This window comes from Anser cygnoides, chromosome 6 (assembly GCF_040182565.1).
Source record: "Anser cygnoides isolate HZ-2024a breed goose chromosome 6, Taihu_goose_T2T_genome, whole genome shotgun sequence".
Lineage (NCBI taxonomy): Eukaryota > Metazoa > Chordata > Aves > Anseriformes > Anatidae > Anser > Anser cygnoides.
The window spans coordinates 35327034-35345880 of record NC_089878.1 but is presented as its reverse complement, the minus strand read 5'-3'; the positions used below and the strand labels follow the sequence as shown (position 1 = coordinate 35345880).

Below are 18847 nucleotides of genomic sequence, written 5' to 3'. Positions count from 1 at the left end.
CCCAACAGCCCCCAAGAGCCCCCCGCGTGCGTGCGCCGAAAGCCGCCTCCTGATTGGCGCCCGCCGGCCGCGCCGGGACGGGGCGGGGGAAGGGGCGGGCGCCATCTTGGCGCCTGCGGGCAGGGATAAAGCTGGGGGCAAGGAGGGGGAGAGGGGGTGGCAGGGCGCGGGGCGCTCCTGAGGGAAAAGTGGAGGGGTTGGATGCCATATAGGTGATGGGGGTAGGGGGAACAGCCTCAGGTTGCACCAGGGGAGGTTCAGGTTGGAAATGAGGAGACATTTCTTCTCAGAAAGAGCAGTCAGGCGTTGGGACGGGTTGCCCAGGGAGGTGGTGGCCTCAGCGACCCTGGGGGTGTTGAAGGAAAGGTTGGAGCTGGTGCTTGGGGACGTGGTTCAGTGGGTGACAGTGGTGGTGGGGTGATGGTTGGGCCAGGTGGTCGGGGAGGGCTTTTCCAGCCTTAATGGTTCTGTGATGCTATGTCAGAGAGCAGTGGAAGAGCACAGTTACAGCGACGAACCAGAAGTGTAGTGAGGAAAGTACCAGATAGTGACGACTAAAAGACTTTTCTCAGTAATGGCAAGGGGCAAATCAATGTTAACAACAATACACAAAAAGCGTTTTACCTATTTCAAGGTGCAGCATGTGGAAAGCGTGTCACGGTCATCCTGCTTAGTGGGCAAGTTTTGTATACGCACACTGCGCTTCTGCAGGCTTCTGAAAGTCACTGACCGCTACATACTGCGGCTTTTCTGCTGAGATTGCATCTTTTGGATTTTCTGGATTTAAGAGCAATGCCAAAGGTTGGATGGTAGCAAGGTAAACAGTACACATTTCTCAGAGATGAACAAAAAGTCATATCTGTTATGCATGCTCATGTAAAGGAAGAGGTTAGGGTATAATTTGTACAGGCATCTTAAGCTCGATGTAGAAGTTTGATACATTGCTGTACTCATTCTCATGGCATTCCCAACAGCTGCAGTTTGCATTTGTCACCCACCCCTCACTTGGAACCTCCAGTTAGAAGCTGAGTTGCACAAGAAGGGTGAGCGAGGTGCTGAACACCACTTGTTTGGGAAATTATTTTGCAAGTATGATTCTCAAAAAACTTTATACCACTTCAAGAAAGGAATTTTGTTTAAACGTAAAAGTGAAAGGGTTATTAATGACTGGATAGGTGACTTTTGTGAGGGTGTACATACTTCACATTTGGTGAGAGTGTAAAATCTTTACATCATGAAGAAGTATTTAAATTTTCAAATAATTAAAATGTAACAAGTATAATTCTCTAACTGTAGGGTCACTGAGTTGCTGCAGTTGCACATGCCTCTGCAGGTATAACTAATTAATCTGAGAGCCCCTCAGGCAGGTGTCCCTGAGAAGCAGCAGAACACGCCATGCATAGGGAGCATTTGTAGTGCAGGGCAGAGGGCTGGAGTTGGGTGGGTTGCACCACCTCAGACGCTAGGCGGGGACACAAATAAGAACCTAGAGGAAAGAAATGCCACGTGTGGATTAGGGAACCTTCCCGAGCCTGTCTTTAAAGTGATTTTGAAAGGGTTCTATTACATCCAGCCTGTTTCCCAAATAACTTGTAATCGCAACGTTGCGTAATGCGTGAGGTAGCTTCACAGTCCACCTCCAGAGCATTTGCCATTGCAAGTCTGAAACTTCAGAACACATGGATCCAAATTTGATGGAAATCACATCTGTTGCTCTTGGGGAAATTTCAGCTAGTTTAAGATAAAATACACAAAACTTGAATTTGGCAATTAGTATGGGAAACAATGCAAGAGACTTGTTTACATTTTTAAGAGATTGGTGAATCACCACCCCCCTCTCAAAAAAAAAAAAGGCAATAAAAAGCAGCAACAACAACAGACCAACAGTGCAGACTGACTTTGTACAGGAAAATATTTTTATTAGTGAATTATTTTTAATTGCACGGTCACTTGACACTAATCAATGGTTCATTAACAGTTCAAAGTATCAATTTAAGCCAGGTTAAAAGGCAAATAATTTGACTAAACATGGAGACAAGCTGTGGTGTACTTCCCAGTATCTATAAACCAATACTGTAGGCTATCATAGCACACTTAATGGTGCTATTTCTTAGAGTAACTAATTTGGAAACCCTAAGAAGGGCAAGGCTGTGCTGCATACATCTCTCTAACTAATCTTATAGCTAGTGTGGAAAAAAAGTTACGAGTTAGGTGTTAGAAAGAAGGAGAATGTCAGTGTCCCCATTTCAAGTTCCATCTGAGGTCCTTTGTAAATTGTGCACAATGTGCAACAGACCATTTTTTAGAAATAGATATGTATATATTTTAAGTTAGCTGTCAAGTGATTTTAGGAAAAACGAATGTAGCAGATCATTTAGGGTTGAAGCCAGTACATACTGCAGCCATCTTCTAGCATTTCTTCTACCTCTGCTGCGCCTACGTCTGAGAAGCTTCACTGCTGCCAGCACAGTTTATCATCACCAATCCTTAGTCTAACTTAGATTCGCAGTTAACTGGGGCATGGGATCTGAATTAAGAATGAACTTCACTGCTAAGAATTATACACAGCAGCACAGTTTATTTTTATACTTTTTACCAGTTTTAAAAGCAAACAACTGTCAGCAACATACAGGTTTTCCTATAGAGCTCTTTGGTTTACAGCACTAGTCTTATCTGACATTAAAATTTCTCTTCAGAAGTGCAGAAACAGTTCATTACAGTTGCATGCATCCCATATAATGACTAGGCTCGTCTGCTTTAACAGTAAGACTGAAAAATAAAAAAAAAAAGCAGCAAATGGTGCAGTCTTTGTGCCCTGTACCAATTTTTAATGCTTCTTAATCATCTCTTAAGCAAGACCCGCTTTCAACCTGACAAATTTTAACAACCTGCTAACATTGCAAAGTAGTCAAGCAGTTACAAGCAAGATAAAAAATAAACCTTGCTAACAAGGGGCTGCCAGACAGTCAGGTCCCAACTCCAGCCCTACAAGCCTAAACACAGAAGGCAGACACTGAACCAAAGGGAGGCTGGTACATGTTATGGTAACAACGTAACTGCATCGTTTTCAAGGCATCCAAGAGACAACCTCATTTACACTGGACCTCACATCTAAAACTTTCAGATGTGAATAGTGACTTTGCTCTTCTGTTCCATAATAAGATAGCTTAAAGAGACTTAAGGTTCAGGTTTTGGAAATTGGACCCTTTTAAGGGTTCTCGACTATACACAAGAATTAAGACTTCCAAAATGAAGTCACATTGACATTGTGCACTGTTTAGTTTTTATGCTTATTGACATCACTAGCCAAAAATACCCAAACCCAAAACACACTAAATGTGAGCAGGATCAAGACTTCAAATAGAGATGGCACATCAGTGACGTTGTAAGAGACGGCACAAGACTGAGCTGTAAAAACGCTGAAGGGATTGAAATAAATCCTTTCCGAGCTACAATAATTTTTCATGACCCTTAACATAAAAGTGGTTTGATCAATTTTCACTAAAACTTCATATGTGTTCCTTGCCTCGGGGCTAAATACAAGAAATTGCAGCCCACACCATTTTTTTTTTTAGGGAAAAAGAATGTCATGGTGCTAAATTAGATCTTCTTAGGAGTTAGTTGCAGTTTTGACTCCCTTTCAGACATCCAAATGAGCTACTACAGGATCAACTCAAAACAACTTGTCGAATATGCCGTTTTAAGGCACAAATGAGTGTGAAAGCATGAGAATGTAACTTTATTCTACCTCTACAGGGAAATGGCTTGCATTACTGGATAGGAAAAGGACACAGAGCTGCTTGAATAATACAGGACAACAAAACTGGTCTTGCTGTGAAAGGCATGCTGCGAATCAAAGTGCCTTATTCGATACTAAATGATTATTCTCATGCTTCAACAGAACTAAACTCCCATCTCTGTACCGCCGTCCTCATCTGGACCTTGAAACATAAGGGATGGGCTTCTGCCTGCCCGGGCCCAGTGAGATAAGGGGCAGGCACAGGTAGGAACACCCAAGTTCTGTCGTCTTCAGTAGCCAGTACGCAACAACACTCAAGTCCTTTCTTTGTAGATGATGTTCCACTACTTTTCCTTTTACAGTCACCTTCTGCACATGTGAGTGAAAGAAAAGGCTTTCAGATTAAAATAGGTTGGATTTGCTCAGGGAGGAGTCTTGGGTAAGGTGCAAGAGCAGCTTACTGACATTTTGCTTTATACCACTCCAGACTTAATGAAACATGAGGGCAGCGTTTGGCAGCGCTGCAGGGCTGTGAGTAGATCTTCCTGAGTTCAACCTCATGCCCATGGATTTTTCAGTGCGCTCAAAGGGTGGGGCGTGCTTGTTTTCTTGACTTTAAGCAATCATTTTCAGCACACTATCATAAATAACATTGAGCCTGTCCACAGTTCAGGGATGCATTTTATAGTAACGTTACTGCATTAATAAAAACTTTAGTAGCCTTACCACTTGGGGGGTTAGGTAACAGCCAGATTTGCTCGTGTTTTCTGGTTATCCTTCCAGTGCTTTTTCCTCACCTTTAACAGTTAAGATATGCTTACAGCCAAATAAAATGCCTTAAGTCACTCCAATATAGTTTGGGTCCCCATTTAATTCTGTTCGCCGTTACTTACTTTTAAAATAGTTTCAATGTGGAATGACAGGAAGCTCAAATATGCTAGTTCTGGATTAGCTGAGAACACTTGAGGAATCTAGTTTTACATGCAGTGTCTATTTCAAGCCATAAAGCTCAGTCATTTACTTTGTAGAATGTGATCCAAACCTATGGAATAAATCTAGTTTCAGGGTTTTTGTGCAGTCCCTAGATTTCGGTGTTTTAGGGAACCAAAAGGGGCAGAAGTGTAAAAGCCAGGAAAGTGTGGCTGGTCCTGGTTCAACAAGTTTGAGAGCCGATGGCTGATGAACCCTGGCCAGTTACTAGACACAGTATGAAATGGCACAACAGCTGGAGTGAACAAAAGACCGTAAAGCAGAAGTATTTTAGTTTGTGCCCATTTTAGACATCAGAGGCCTTTAACACCCCTGAAGTCATATTAATTATAATCGGTGAGGCACACGTTAGCATATCCAGATCAAAAACCAGAACAGCCCCTACTTAACAGGAAAGAAAGCATGCCCAGAAAGGGGAAACTGTCTGTAGTAAGAGTAGGTAAGAGTCATATTCAGGATTAGAATATAACTGACTGACTTAACACTTTTTTTTTTTTTTCTGGAGTAACTTCACTCAAATTTACAACATAGTTGTTAAGAAATATTGGCTGTGACTTGTCCCTAATCCACCCGTTCCTCTCCTCCTTTTGTTTGGCTCGCTCACGTTCTCCATGCTTACCTCTCTCGTCTTTTTCTTCTCTTTGGTCATTACGGGGAGAGTTTATTAAATGAAGCAAGTCATGCAGCATCCTTTGGAAATATTTAGATTTGACGTTATATTTAGCTCTGTTCTTAGGTCATTCAGAATAGATGAAAACTCTCCATTCTCCATTCTTCCTCTGCATCTATGGAACAACGTCCTGGAAATGTTTAGCCACAGGAAGCAGCTGCCTTTCTGGGTTTCAACACCTGTCATTACAGACATTTGATTTGTTAACTACTTTTACAGGATTAAAACAGTAATCTTGAGCTAGTGCTGGAAAACTGACAAGCAGCAGTGATGGAGCCTGGGCAATGGTTGTGTTATCACCTCTGTGCTGCTGACAGGAGCGGAATATTGTAATCTGCATAACCTGGGGGTGATAGAGGCACTGGTTTGGGGTGCAGTAAGCTACAGCAATCCCACCTCAGGAGGAAGAAACACATCCTGTCAGGCATGACTCTTCAAGTAGTAAATGAACTAGAACGCCAAGAAACAGCCACCCTTTTAGCAAAATCGACTTAGCAAAGTGAATCTGCTTATCTGTTGGTAAGTAGATCTGTGTTTTGGCTAAGGGCTTCAAGTTGAACATTTTCCCTCTACTTCAGGAGAGCATCAAAGCGTAAGTGTACCTTCAGTATGTAAATACCTGTCACTACGGCATTTTGCAGGATCAGGTCCCATATGCCTCCTTCATTAGGCTGCATCATTCCCAGATGGATCAGTTTTCTTCTGCATATTTTGATTAATCACATGAATGATCTGACCATGCATAGGACTGTTACTACCACTTCACATGTTTACGTTTGCTTGTTGAGTGTAGCATTTTCAATACAAGATGAAAATTAATGCCTCTACTTTCTTTCCCTCTGTAAAATATATTTTAAAATATAACATTTACCTCAAGTTTCCACTTACGGAAGTTACAAATACACGTTTTACAAAACTACAGCTGTAAAGGAAGGGAACAAGTTATTACTTGTCTAAACAGCAAGTCAGTGCCCATGCTAAGAATAAAAAAAATAAAAACAGGAGCAGCACCTTGTGGTCTCTGATCAATTTCTTCCTAGTTTTACCTATATAGGGAAACATTTAAAAAGTGGAGGCTGGCATAAGTAAATGCTTCAAGAAGAGGAACAGAGATAGCGATTCTTTGAGAAATTCTAGTATTTATGTTATTAACAAGTTATTTTCTCACATTAAAGGGATCCAAACCATCGATGTGTTCCTCAAGGTTTCAGAAGAATCCTAGAAGTTTAAACAAGTGCACTGAAAAAGTTTGTTTGTAAACATTTATTTTCTTGAACTGAAAAAGGCTTGCATCAGCACACATTGTACAGCCTTGCAAATTACACAAATTGAAAAAAATGTTTGTTTCATTTTTATGTGCAATTAATCTTTAATGTCCAGTGAGCATCTGCAAATGATGAAAACTTAAACCATTAAAAAGGTTTCCAGCACTTATCAAATACAATTATCTTAGCGTGAAAAGGAAGAGAAAGATTCATACTGGTGGGAACACAATTAAAGTGCAAACATTTTGTCACTTGTGAAGATACATTTTAGTTTCTTCACCTTTTTGTTAAAAAGAAATATTAAAATGTGATTCAGTGAACATTCTTTGTAATCTATTCATATTCCCCCTTAAATACTTATTAGACTTGTTGGATCAGAAGCAAATCCTTCAAGGGTACAACCAATTTGTAATTTCTTTTGACATTGCTTGAATGAATCTCAAAAGAAAACAACCATCTAAGGAGTTAGCTAGTTACTAAAATTATATTTTTTCTTTAAAAAACAACAAAAAAAAGAAAAACGTAAGGGAAAAGGAACAGGTTAATTTGTAGATTTGGGGTACTTTGCTAGAAAATGAGTGTAATTCCTTGGACATGGTTCTCTTTTCCCCTCCACCAATCCTCAGGCTCCTGCTTTGGAATGGACAGCTGCGTGCTGGCTGTGAAAAGGGATTATAAAATACAAATCTGAACGTGGGACTTTATGAATGTCTGCTGTACAATAGAACTTTGGATCTGATACAAGAATTCAAAAATATAAAACAAAACTATTATAAAAGTAGGGGGCATTTCAGCGGCATTCCTTATAGAAAGCTGCCTGTCTCAAAGGTGATGCCTTGCTATTGTCTGGGATCAACTCTATATTTTTTTCTTCATCTCGCTGGATCACTGGGTTATTCTTCAATGGTTACTGCCACACGACAAAACATCCCAGGAGTCTCTCTGAAGAGAGCAGAAACCCTGTAACATCAAGCCAATCGAGGAGAGGAGGACATGAAGTAGTAAAGGCCGAGTGTCCACCGACGGAACTGCTACTGAGAACTAGCCCTTTCCAGAATGTGAAAGTCGTAGTGCTTCTTGCTCGTTCTCAGCCTGAACTTGTTAACTGAGGTACTACTTTGTTTCTTCAATGCATTCTGAGCAGCTGACATCGTAGGGAACGTAGCTAGAACCGTGTACGTGGAGGCCAAGTCACTGGGTTTGGATGGCTCAGTGCTCACATTGCTATCTCCGCTGCCACAGTAACGACGGTGCTGCTGCTGCTGCGTCTGCAGACACTGCGAATCCCTTAGCCACCGAATCTTGGCACCAACTTTTAAAAGTTCTCCAAATAGTTTCTCTGCTTCCATACGAGTTATGCCTTCTGGCAGTTCAGTTATTTCTAGAACTTTCCCCACAACTGAAACAAGAAAAAGATGGAATCAAAATCGGTGGTTGTACTTAAAGATACATCACACAGTGGAAAGCGAGTTGTTTCATCTCGTATCTCCAGGTGCCTGATGCCATGCTGATACACAGGCACTCCATTTCTGGTAACCCAGAGAGCATTCTGCTGTCACAGAGAAGCTGAGAATACAAAGAGGCCCCTCAGAAGAGTGGGGCGGGGAATCCACACCAAGTTTTGCAGTAGATTTGATAACTCTCTATACCACCTGACTCGCTTCGCCTGTTAACTCTTCACACATCACTGTGCTAAACGGCTAGTCTCTCTTCTCTCAAAATCTTCTCCAGTAAATGGTTAGAAACTGATTTATCAGTAATTTTCTGCAAAGAGCTGATGGTAGGTAACACTTGCAACACAAATAATTTCCAGTAAAATGGGAAAATAGATGATGTCAGGTCTTATTTGGATGACATTTTTACCAACTCCAAAGACCCAACCTGCAGATCTCCTAGTGTGTCCCCAAAATTCATGGGTTTATTTATATTAGAAGGAAAAAACTAAGTACTAACTTTTTTTTGGTTTATGTATGATTTCACAAAAGTAAGAGGAAGAAGGGGTACGCGTTTACTATATTATGGGAGAAGGGTTTTGGACTTGGCTTGCATCCAGTAAACTTGCTTTTCCTTTTAGTACTGTCCAGTCCTGGTCTTCTCTAGCCTTTTCTCCAGCTTTCAAAACTACGCTTTTCTCATTCCTCTCTCTCTCATTTATCTTTCCTCTCTCCTAATCAAGTCTTCTGTCCATCTTTGTTTCCATGGTTTGCCATGCCCACTCCTGTCCAGTCACACTTCATTCTGGTCCTTTTCTCACCTGTGCTGTTCTCGTTACATCCCTAGCCTATCGCCACAATTTGTTCTGCTGGAGGACTGTGTCAATCAGCAATTCTGTACCTGGTTCTCCCGCACCAAGATCTGTTGAAGCAGCCTTCTTTGCTGGTTTCTTCCCCCTGTTTCCATGTCTGCTTCCAGGCTGACACTGGAGAGATGGATATAAATGATATACTTTAATGACAGCGCATCAGTATTTTGAAATATCTGGGTTAGCTCAGTGAAAAATGGTGCAGAGGAATGTCTGAAAAGTAACCTGTGCTACCGTGGTATAGAAAAGATTTCCATGTCTGATTTTAGTCACAGAGTTTAGCAATCCTGCAGTCAGGGGCATTCAATCCTTGACTTCAGAAGAAAGGAAGCAAATGACGAAAAATCACCTCAACCCTTCTTGGAAGAAGAAAAATCCATCCCCGCCCCCAAACCCAGCACATCGTCTGGCTGATCTCAGGTAGAACTGAGCAAGGTAGAGGCAGGGGGTCTGTGTCTGTCCCAGAAATTAAATAGATAGCAAGACTTGTGAGCTTTGCCAACACTTAATATTTTGGCTTTCTTGTAAGAGACAAAGCCACTCTCTGCTTAGAAATACCCATATGTACTTTCTATTTTTAAAAAAAACTGTTATTCAAATAAAACAATCTTTTTAAACAAACACTCTCTCCCCGATTTTTGGAGCTGCTGGCAAACTGCCTCCCACAGAATCCATATTCTACACTGGGCCTTCTATCTTCCTTTGTAGGTTGGAATTTCAGTTCAAAAGAAAAGCTACATTTCATAATAACGCTTCTCTATATTTTTACAACAGGAACAATGGAAAGTATCAACACAGAATAAACCAGTTATTGGGAAGCAAGTGCTTTCCAATCAATTACTTTTCTAATGCAATAATATATTCTCCTGTTCACGGTTATTGTAACTGTAGTCCTGAATTGTTTTCTTCAGTGTTGCCAGGAGAGTGTTCTCTTTAATACCTGTTGGCTTGCTACTTGTCCACGTAATAAAGATGGTGGATTGTATTGCAGGGGCTGGCCGAGCAATGGGTATCTGGCATCTCCTTAAAGAGAAAGGTAATTAGAAGGTTTTTTTTTTCTGTAATATAAAAACTCTCTCCAAATTCTCTTACACCGAAGAGAAAGCAGAATGACTATGCACAAAGCAGCGTATTTGGCTAAGCTAAGAAAACAAGATTTGGCACAATTAAGTAAGTGCATGTATGTAAGTCATGTTGATCACAAGGTGGAAAGCTACAAGCTTAAGGCTCTTGCATTTCAGAGTTACACTGAAAAACATACTATTTTCTTTCCCTTAACTGCAGTCTTCTCTAAATCCTGTCATATCAAAATGAGCTTAATGAGGCTGCTCTCAGGGTAACCATTTAACCATTTCCATGGTAACATCCCTGATGAGTGCCAGGTACATCTGTGTATCTCCTTTTTGCTCCAAGGATCCACACAATCAGTGAACAGAAATTTTTAATAATCACAGAAGATTAAGAAAGTTGAGGGACATAGTTTACAACAGGCAACCTGGAATTTTTTTTTACAAGAGGAATGGTACACAAAGCAATAGTGTAATGATCATGCAGAAGGTAAGACAAAGACAAACAAAAGAAAATAAGGTCTTCTCTATCAGTAAGGAAGACCTAACAGATTTTTCTATAAGTTTTGTTTTTACTTTAATGCAATTTTTGTATAAAGTAAGACCCATTAATTTCAAGTTTGAGAACTGCAGATGTCCAAACATAATGGACATCTTTGGTCACTGACACAGGATTTATTTCATCATTTGTTTTCAAACTTCTAACTATCACATCTCAGTGAAAATTCCCTATTTTCTGTTTTCTGATAACATGGCAGCAGAGGAATGAATTAAATTATTCTACAAGGATTTTTTTTCTTCTTCTATCATGCTAGTTGTTCTAAAAGGAATGAAGAATTCACTTAGGCAGTGGTTTGATTCAATGCATCATCACTGAATGAGGTTTGGCAGAACATTCATCTTCACATGACATTTCTGTGTCTTTTTCTCCAAAAGATGCCATTACCACCCAATGTATTACGATCAGCTAGTCCCACGTGATTTATCTTTGTAGCTCTAAATTTATGCCTTTTGTAAATATATGTAGAGTTCTTGATTTATGGTTAAAACTTAAAACTAAATTATATCAAACATTTTATTAATATTTTCAATTCTAAAGTGGGCAATGTCTCATGTGAGAAAGCTAGTGAGTTATAGAAGGTCCAACAGCAAAAGATCGAGGCGTTTGAGAATACAGGGAATGATATCAGCGCAGAGCGGTAAGGTCAAATTGTGCATGATCCAAGGGTGGGTAGTTTTGATAATCTTGCTTCACTAGCATTACTACTCAAGTGAGCCATAGTTTGTCACAAAATCCTTATATAACTTGTATTTTAAAGCATTTATTGAAAATAAAACCACAGAAGTATTTTAGTTAACTAAAAATATACCTTGTCCAGGGACGAAAGGTCTAGAAAACTGGGGCACAATAGAAAGAGGTGTTAATGTGGGACGGATGTTCTTCATGTTTGATAGCTGAGCTGGTGCTGGTGATTGGGCCGGTGAGGTGACGGGACTACCTACTTGAGGACTATGCTGCAACTGGATAAACAAGTTAGTGTTTTAGAAAGTATCTAGGTGAGCAATGACATCTACAGCATTCAAACACTGGAAGCAAAATTAAAATTGGTATATTAAGTACCACCAGAACAGATTTTATTCCCCCAAAAGAAGTCTTGGGGAAAAAAAAAAACAACACAAAATGACATGCAGAGATGCAATTTATGCAAATAAGTCATGCTGGAAAACAAATCAAAAAGCTCATACCTGTGCAGCACTGTCTAAAGTGCTAAGTTCTGTGGACTTCTGCCCCCTTTGATGATCACAGTAGTACTTATTCTGTTTCCACTGTGGAGGTGAATGGTTCCGAGGCTGAGGATTGTTAGGTATATTGAGCTGCATCATTACTACTCCTCCACCTGGTGGTGCTGCTACTGCTGCAAGATGAGAAATTAGTAGAATGCAGTTAGTTTATCATATATTTCAACTTTCATTTTAGAAGAAAAAACGTAAAATAAAAAAAAGAGAAACAACAGAATGGACATCTTGCTAAGTAAGCTGCTCAGTTGCAGAAAACTAGGACAGTATCTTCTGTACAATTACATTTCCACTATCAGATAAATCTGCACTAGACTAACTTGAGAAGGCTTCCCAGAACTATAAAAGATAAATGGAACCAATGAAACTCAGTATTGAGAATATTTTTTGAAATAAATTGTATTTAACAGTAGTTGAAATTACTCAACATTCATTGTAGTTACTGTCAGAGTAATGCGCTGAAGAACATGTCCTATCAAAAAAATATGCATCATTTAAAAACAGAGTTTACCTAGTTAGTTTACATGATATACACCAAATGTTTTCTCTGATATGATGTCATGCATTAGAAAGACCTAATTAATCTTCAGTCCGAGACAAAATTACCCTCACTTACACATTTTACAACGGATTTTTACGTAACTGAGATTGTTTTTCTGGGCAAAGACTGCAAGACTGCAGAGGCTGCAAGACTGCAAGTTGATCCCCACATCCTGTATCACTTTGCCACTGTGGTAGGTACAGAAACTCCAGCTAGAAAATGGCCAAACAGCCGATGCTGTTCACTACGGTTTCATGTAAGGAGTCGTGACAAGAGGTTTCCTGAGAATTGGTCCTCTGCCTGTTGACCCATCCCTTTCCCTTTCCCAGGTAACTTACATAATGTCGTGTTTACGAGAAAATGGTTGTTTTCAATTTCCTTCTCTCCTCTACCCACTGCTTACATAATTTCTTTGAAACAATGATTAAAATATGTGATTGAAACAGCATTTAATCATCCACCTATAAAGATGGGGCCTACAATCTTCTGAACTCACCATCTATGTTGTAGCATCAGTTAGGAACAGTAAGTCAGTATGGATTAAAAAACAAAACAAAAACAAAACACGAATGCATTTTATATGGGCTATTGTTTTCACTGCTCCTACGGTCCAAGAAGAAACAATCTGACTCCTTTGAAATGCAAACCAAATAACAGAATAACAAACTCATAATAATAAAACTATATTAGCTTTTCTAAACTGTATTCTGAAATACGTACTATACTGATTTTTATCAAAATAAAGTGATAAAAGCAGTACTTTCACATCTATACTCTTTCCAATCTTTTCAATGGCAAAAACGTTCTACCCATGTATTACAGACTTAGATGTAATCATCAGATTACCTCACCAATTTCAGTGGATATAAATTTGAGTGTCCCTGTAAGAGCCACACTGAGAATCGTTCTATTTTGTTGCATGGCAAAATAAAATACACATCTACTTATGGATATCTGCTACACAATCAGAACAACACATGCCACAAGTTTCCAAGTGGCAAAGCCATAAGCTTATGTAAACCCCATACACTTATATACTTGAGGTGTACCAGGCAAACATCTATATACACACTACGTTTTACACAAGAAAAAAAATCATTTTTATGCATATATTTATAAACATTAAAATGGTATATTTACATCTCCCTGTCTTAAAATATAGTATTTTATAGTATTCTGCAGCACTTGCCATACAACTCTTTTGTCTCATCTCTGTTCAATAAGAATGCCCAGCAAAAACACGCATTTCAGAATTACCAGGAGCACCATTTCTAAAATAAGTGTCACAATCTGAAAATTCTACTTAAACTACAAAAAAACACCCTCCGTAAATCCCCCAAATGCTGGTTCTTTCTACTTCTACTAGTTCCACAGCATTTCAGTAAGTGAAAACAAATGGAACTCTTTGCCTAAACAAGCATGCTTGAAATAAAGTGTCATCGAAGGCATAGGTCTGTCTGCAGACACTTCAATTATCAAAACGCATGAGAGGAAAAAACACAGAAGAAATCCCTGAAAGTCTCCCAGATTTGGAGTCCGGTCCTCTACAAATTTTTTAGAGGAACAGAAACACCACTCAGCTGCTTGTCTGCACGTCCTCATCGTCCTCGCCTCAATCACCTTGAGGTATCATCTCAGTATCGCTGCTGCTGAAGTGCATGCTTTTCTTTATTCACTCAATATTTGTTCTCTGTCACAGAGGCTCTCCCCTTCCCCAAACTTGTTTAAATCACAGTTCAACAGCTTTGAATCAGGCCTTCAAAACTGCATAAAACCAAAACTACCAAGATAAGGGTAGAACAAAGTAGTGCTAGACCAACTTTGGACATCCTGAAATGACAGTCTTCAAGAACTACACCCAAACAAACTTGAAGTGTTGAAGAAATGGAAACAAAACCAGAACTGCTGTGAACAGCTATCTTGCCACTTAACTGGATGTTACCTATTTACTAATAAACAGGCTCTAAAAATATCTTAAATGTTTGTAAGAACAATCACATCTATAGTGGAATCTAGGTCACTGACCTAGTTGTTTAATCTATTACTTGCTTGCAAAATACTGAGATAGCAGTATTTGAGATTACTCTCTTTTTTTTTTGCCAACCAAATCCCTCTGATGCATCAAACTCCCTATCAGTGAAATAAGGGCAGTACTACTCACTATGATTGATCTATAACCTCTGGTTTGAAGGCTAACCTTCATACTCTTAACCTCCTAACCAGCCCAATTTTATGATAATTGTTTTTTGAAATTCAGAGGTTTTAAGTGTTTGGATGTTAATATTTACAAACATTTCATGCATAAGACAAGCTCTATGTCACTGCTGTTTTCACACCCCACTGAAACTGCTATTTATATGCCTTTTAAAAATTACGTAAAAGATTGAAACATTCCAAACCTGATTTAAATGCTTCTGCTAAGTGACATTCTTCTCTGCTGAAGAAGGCTGCCTCCAAGCTGCCCACGGGAGGTTGGCTTTTGTTTCATTTCAGTTCAAAAGTTGTCATTTTTAATGTTACAATGATAGCAATTTCAATGAAGAATTAAAAATAGTATTTGAAGAGATGGCGTTCAAGTCACAACTGTTCTAGCAGGGAGCCGGGAAATCAGTCTGACCATTTACAACAGATTTCTAGACAGAATGGCGTAGATGAAAATCCCAATAAAATATACCTTTTATTGGCTGCATGATGGAAAGACCAGTGGGTGAACTTTTACATGATGAGGATGGAGACACTATGCTGTAGTGCACAATGGAAGCAGCCTGTTGTGGCTTTGACTTTGATGAAGGTGGCAATAATGTAGGAGGTGATGGCTTCTGACTTGAATGGTTGCTATAAACTATGAAAGCAGAAGCAGTAAATAACGCTAACAGAAAAAACGAACAGGAAAACAGAACACCCCCCCCCCCCAGCTTATGAGTATTTCATTTTCCCCCTTCAACAGTAAAAAAAAAATGACTACTCGTCTCAATCCAGACCCAGAATGATTACAATTTTTAGTCTCTTCTCAGGAACTCCAAAAATAAATAAATAAATCAGACCCACGTAGCTCCCATAATTGAGGAAAAGATTAAAGTCATTTGGGTGAGAATGCATTGTTCCCATGTCTGTCTCAATTCAAAAGCTGACTTGCAAGCCATTATGCCATACAGTACTGAATTCTAAGAAAGTAACTTGAGGGCTCTCAGTGATAAATTAAAGATGTGAAGTTAACCTGCTTGCAATATAATTTTAAACACAGCATACAGAAGGAAATACAATAGTTAATTCTAAATCAAACCCATATGCAATCACCCAGCATAATAATTGTTAGAAACTTGTAAGTCTTTCAAAAAAACAAACAAAAAAAACCTTCAGTCCTCCAACCTGCACACTGCTGTCCTTGAAGCTGCTGAGAGTTACATGGTGATGATGTTCTAGGAAACTGTATCTGCTCTGATCCAGGAGGCTGCAAATATCCTACTGATGAACTATAATAACAATAAAAAAATTCAATCAGTAATATTCCTGCCTACTCCCCACCCAGAAATCTGCTTCTGAAGAAGACAGAAGTTTCATAGCTCTTCCTTGGCTATAACTTACGATCTGCATATATCAAAAACAGTACTAATTTACTTACTTTGATATACCACCTTTGTGCAAAGAGAACTATATAGGTATAAAGATACATAGAATATGAAAAAATAGCAGTTCATTGTCTTAATTAACCATAATTAGGTCTTGGTTAAATGGCCACCACAAAACCTGCCACAAGGATTTCAGATGCTGACTACTCAGCTGGAGGCTGGCCCCGTGCTATTCAGCACACAGAATGAGAGCACTCCTCTGCTTCAGTGCAGAGTAACGCAGCCTAAACTGACACCTGCAGGGGTTGCCTTACCATGGCTTTACCAAATAGGAGAAAAATACCTGGTCATGGAAAAAGACTCAAGGAAAGAAACAGCCTTGCATTTGTTTGTAATACAAAAAGAATAAAGAAGTTTATTTATACCAGGTATTTTTCAGGGCATTAAGGGCAAAAACAAGTAAATAACAGACATAATTCTATCATAACAGTAACTGATCATTCTGCCAGAGGCAGAACATCAGGTTGGTGGACTACAAGCAGGATGGTGCCTATGGCATCTGGTACTTCAGTATGAAGTTGAGGTTTTCATCAACAGATGAACTAAACGCTCTGAGGGAATGAGAAAGAAGTTTTTATAACTTCATACTACGGAAAAAACGAGGGACGATCTTTTTAAGCCTCCACTGGGAATCCATTTTCACCTGTAACTTCACATGAAAATTTTCCCATCCTTTGTCCCATGGGCCAAGTATATGATTTTAATTTAAAGATGCTATTGAAACAAACCAAACTCTGAAAGCAATCTGTTTCAGTTTTCAGTCTGCTCAGGATGTATTCCCTCATACGGCTTCTCATCTGTCTAATGATTATAGTTCTCAGTGGTGACTCATAGGTTTGAGACTATTCAGTTCTTGCAGAACAGTATTACACGTTTCTTTTGTTAAAAAACACTACCACTATCTACTGCGATAAATGCACATTGCTGTCCTTAGCTGCTAGTCTGCTCTGAATTCCAAGCAGAAGTTACCCTGTTTGATAGAGATGGCCACTGCAAGTGATGCAAGAGAATAAGCAATAAAACTTATTTAAAAAACAAGTCTGGGATTACGTCTACATGTGAATTCACTGAGCCTCAAACGTAACTATGGAAGAAAAGGTTAAGAACCCTTTGAGTACAAAGAACAAGAATTCAGATTCATTTGAGGTGACGAAGCCATGCCGTGATGACACAAACACTGAATTGCATAAGAGAAAAAACAGCTAATAAAGCATTTTTAAGTCTACCTTTAAAATATATTTTAATACACGCAGTAACGTAGCAGATTCTATCAGTTACTACAAGACAATTAAACCTGGTTGCTGAGAAATCAAATAACCAACCTTAAATTATTCTGTTGACCTGATGGAATGACGCTGTAGTAAACTGGCATTCCTGTTGTGGGCAATCCTTGATTTGACTGACTGGGAATTATTACAGGCTGTTGATATGTCTGCTGGGGCACTGCCTGGGAACCTTGAGGCACCGAAACCTAAAATTGAGAACGTGTTAAGACACTCTTGTGCAAAAAATGTTTCCTTCTGCCTCTTGACCATTACCTACTTTAAGGCTTTTTTTTTTTTTTTTTTGGAAAACAAAACAAAACCACAAAGATCTACCAGAGTTCTCTAAATCCAGAACACTAGCGATAACATGAGTTGAAATAATAGTGCTTTATAAAACAAAAGTTTTTACCTTCTTCCCTAAAAATGGAAATAGTTCCAAGGGACTCCATAAATTAACAAAAGAATTTCTCTACAATAGTTAAGGACTGGAGTGGGTGGAATTCTTACAAGCTTTTTCTTCCCTATCCTCTGAACCACTATTAATGCAGCACTTACTATTCAAAAGAAAATTTGTGAATTTGTGATAGGTCTGCTTCATGCTTCAATCATCTTTTTTTTTTTTATATACATATTTCTCTCCTCCAAGTCACCTTTGAAATGTACTTGCAGCTTTCTTGCATTTACAAAGCAATGCACTTCAAAAAAAAAAAAGATCACTCAAAAGTACAGAAGAATGACTGAAAAGTTATGAGTAAATTACCCACCTGATACGATGGCACTGAAGGATATGGAACAATCACACCTTGAATTTGATTCCCAACATTGTTGTGTTGGCCACTGACTAGATTTTGATTCTGAGACTGTTGAACTCCAACTAAACCCTGGTAGTTTTGCTGCTGGTTAGGCAAAACTTGGTAACCTGAAATTATACATTTAAATATTATTTTGAAAGAACTGTCTAAATGTAACACACTTTATACAGAGCTGCTTGTATGAAAAGGTATGTGTGGCATTTTCCAATGGCCTTTTACATCTGGCAACTTCTTAAGACTTGAACTTACCATGCATATAGAAAGAAGCCAACATTAAAAGTCAACAAATTTTATTAATTTACATCCACCTGGCCCCACCATTAAATACCGCACATACTATCTGCAATGCTGCACTCACATGCTTGCAGTATTTCTTTGCACTCTGAGTTACATGCGTTGACACCTTGATTTGATTGGTGAAAGCTGAAAGCATTTGAAAAAATCATGCTAGATAATGTCAAAAACAATCAATTGTCTATTATTATGAACAAGGCTGTTTATAGTACTTCAGCTTTGAAATTCTGCTTATGATGAATTCTGCTAGCATCTCAGGTGCCCCAGGATGAAAGTACCTCACCTATGAGTCAAGGCTGAAGCACACTGTGCAATGCACTTGTGCAAGTCCTTTTAAAAACAACAACCAAAACCAAACTGATTTTTCATATTCACCCCTCTATAGTGCCTCCACAACACTTTATTACTGCTTAAGCTGGCACCCTTTGCTGTCTTTCAAAAATGTCCTAAACAAAAAAATAGTCACAAATAGTGAA

General features: G+C 39.1%; 1 protein-coding gene and 1 long non-coding RNA gene across 16 annotated transcripts in view; one reads left to right on the top strand and one right to left on the bottom strand.

Annotated features, from left to right (window-relative positions):
* Window positions 1-101: 101 nt before the first annotated feature.
* Window positions 102-6424, top strand: LOC106039340 (uncharacterized). Of its 2 annotated transcripts, none has more exons than XR_007162907.2 (3): window positions 102-817; window positions 975-1089; window positions 3757-6424. It is a non-coding gene; the product is annotated as an uncharacterized lncRNA (long non-coding RNA). The 2 variants fall into 2 exon arrangements; XR_007162909.2 differs by having other exon boundaries at window positions 103-817; window positions 975-1043.
* Window positions 6425-6647: 223 nt separating this feature from the next.
* R3HDM1 (R3H domain containing 1) overlaps window positions 6648-18847 on the bottom strand; it is an 80246-nt gene continuing 68046 nt past the window's right edge. For 10 of the 14 annotated variants that reach the window (XM_048062753.2, XM_048062747.2, XM_048062749.2 and 7 more), the window contains 9 exons: window positions 18030-18184; window positions 17323-17471; window positions 15726-15844; window positions 15046-15213; window positions 11780-11949; window positions 11404-11554; window positions 9907-9989; window positions 8999-9083; window positions 6648-8063 (listed from right to left, as the gene is read on the bottom strand). In XM_048062753.2, the coding sequence (XP_047918710.2) occupies window positions 7696-8063; window positions 8999-9083; window positions 9907-9989; window positions 11404-11554; window positions 11780-11949; window positions 15046-15213; window positions 15726-15844; window positions 17323-17471; window positions 18030-18184 (1448 nt within the window). In that variant the 3' untranslated portion in view covers window positions 6648-7695. The remainder of the gene's footprint in view (window positions 8064-8998; window positions 9084-9906; window positions 9990-11403; window positions 11555-11779; window positions 11950-15045; window positions 15214-15725; window positions 15845-17322; window positions 17472-18029; window positions 18185-18847) is intronic. The other 4 variants (XM_048062757.2, XM_048062758.2, XM_048062760.2 and 1 more) reach the window with 2 other exon arrangements.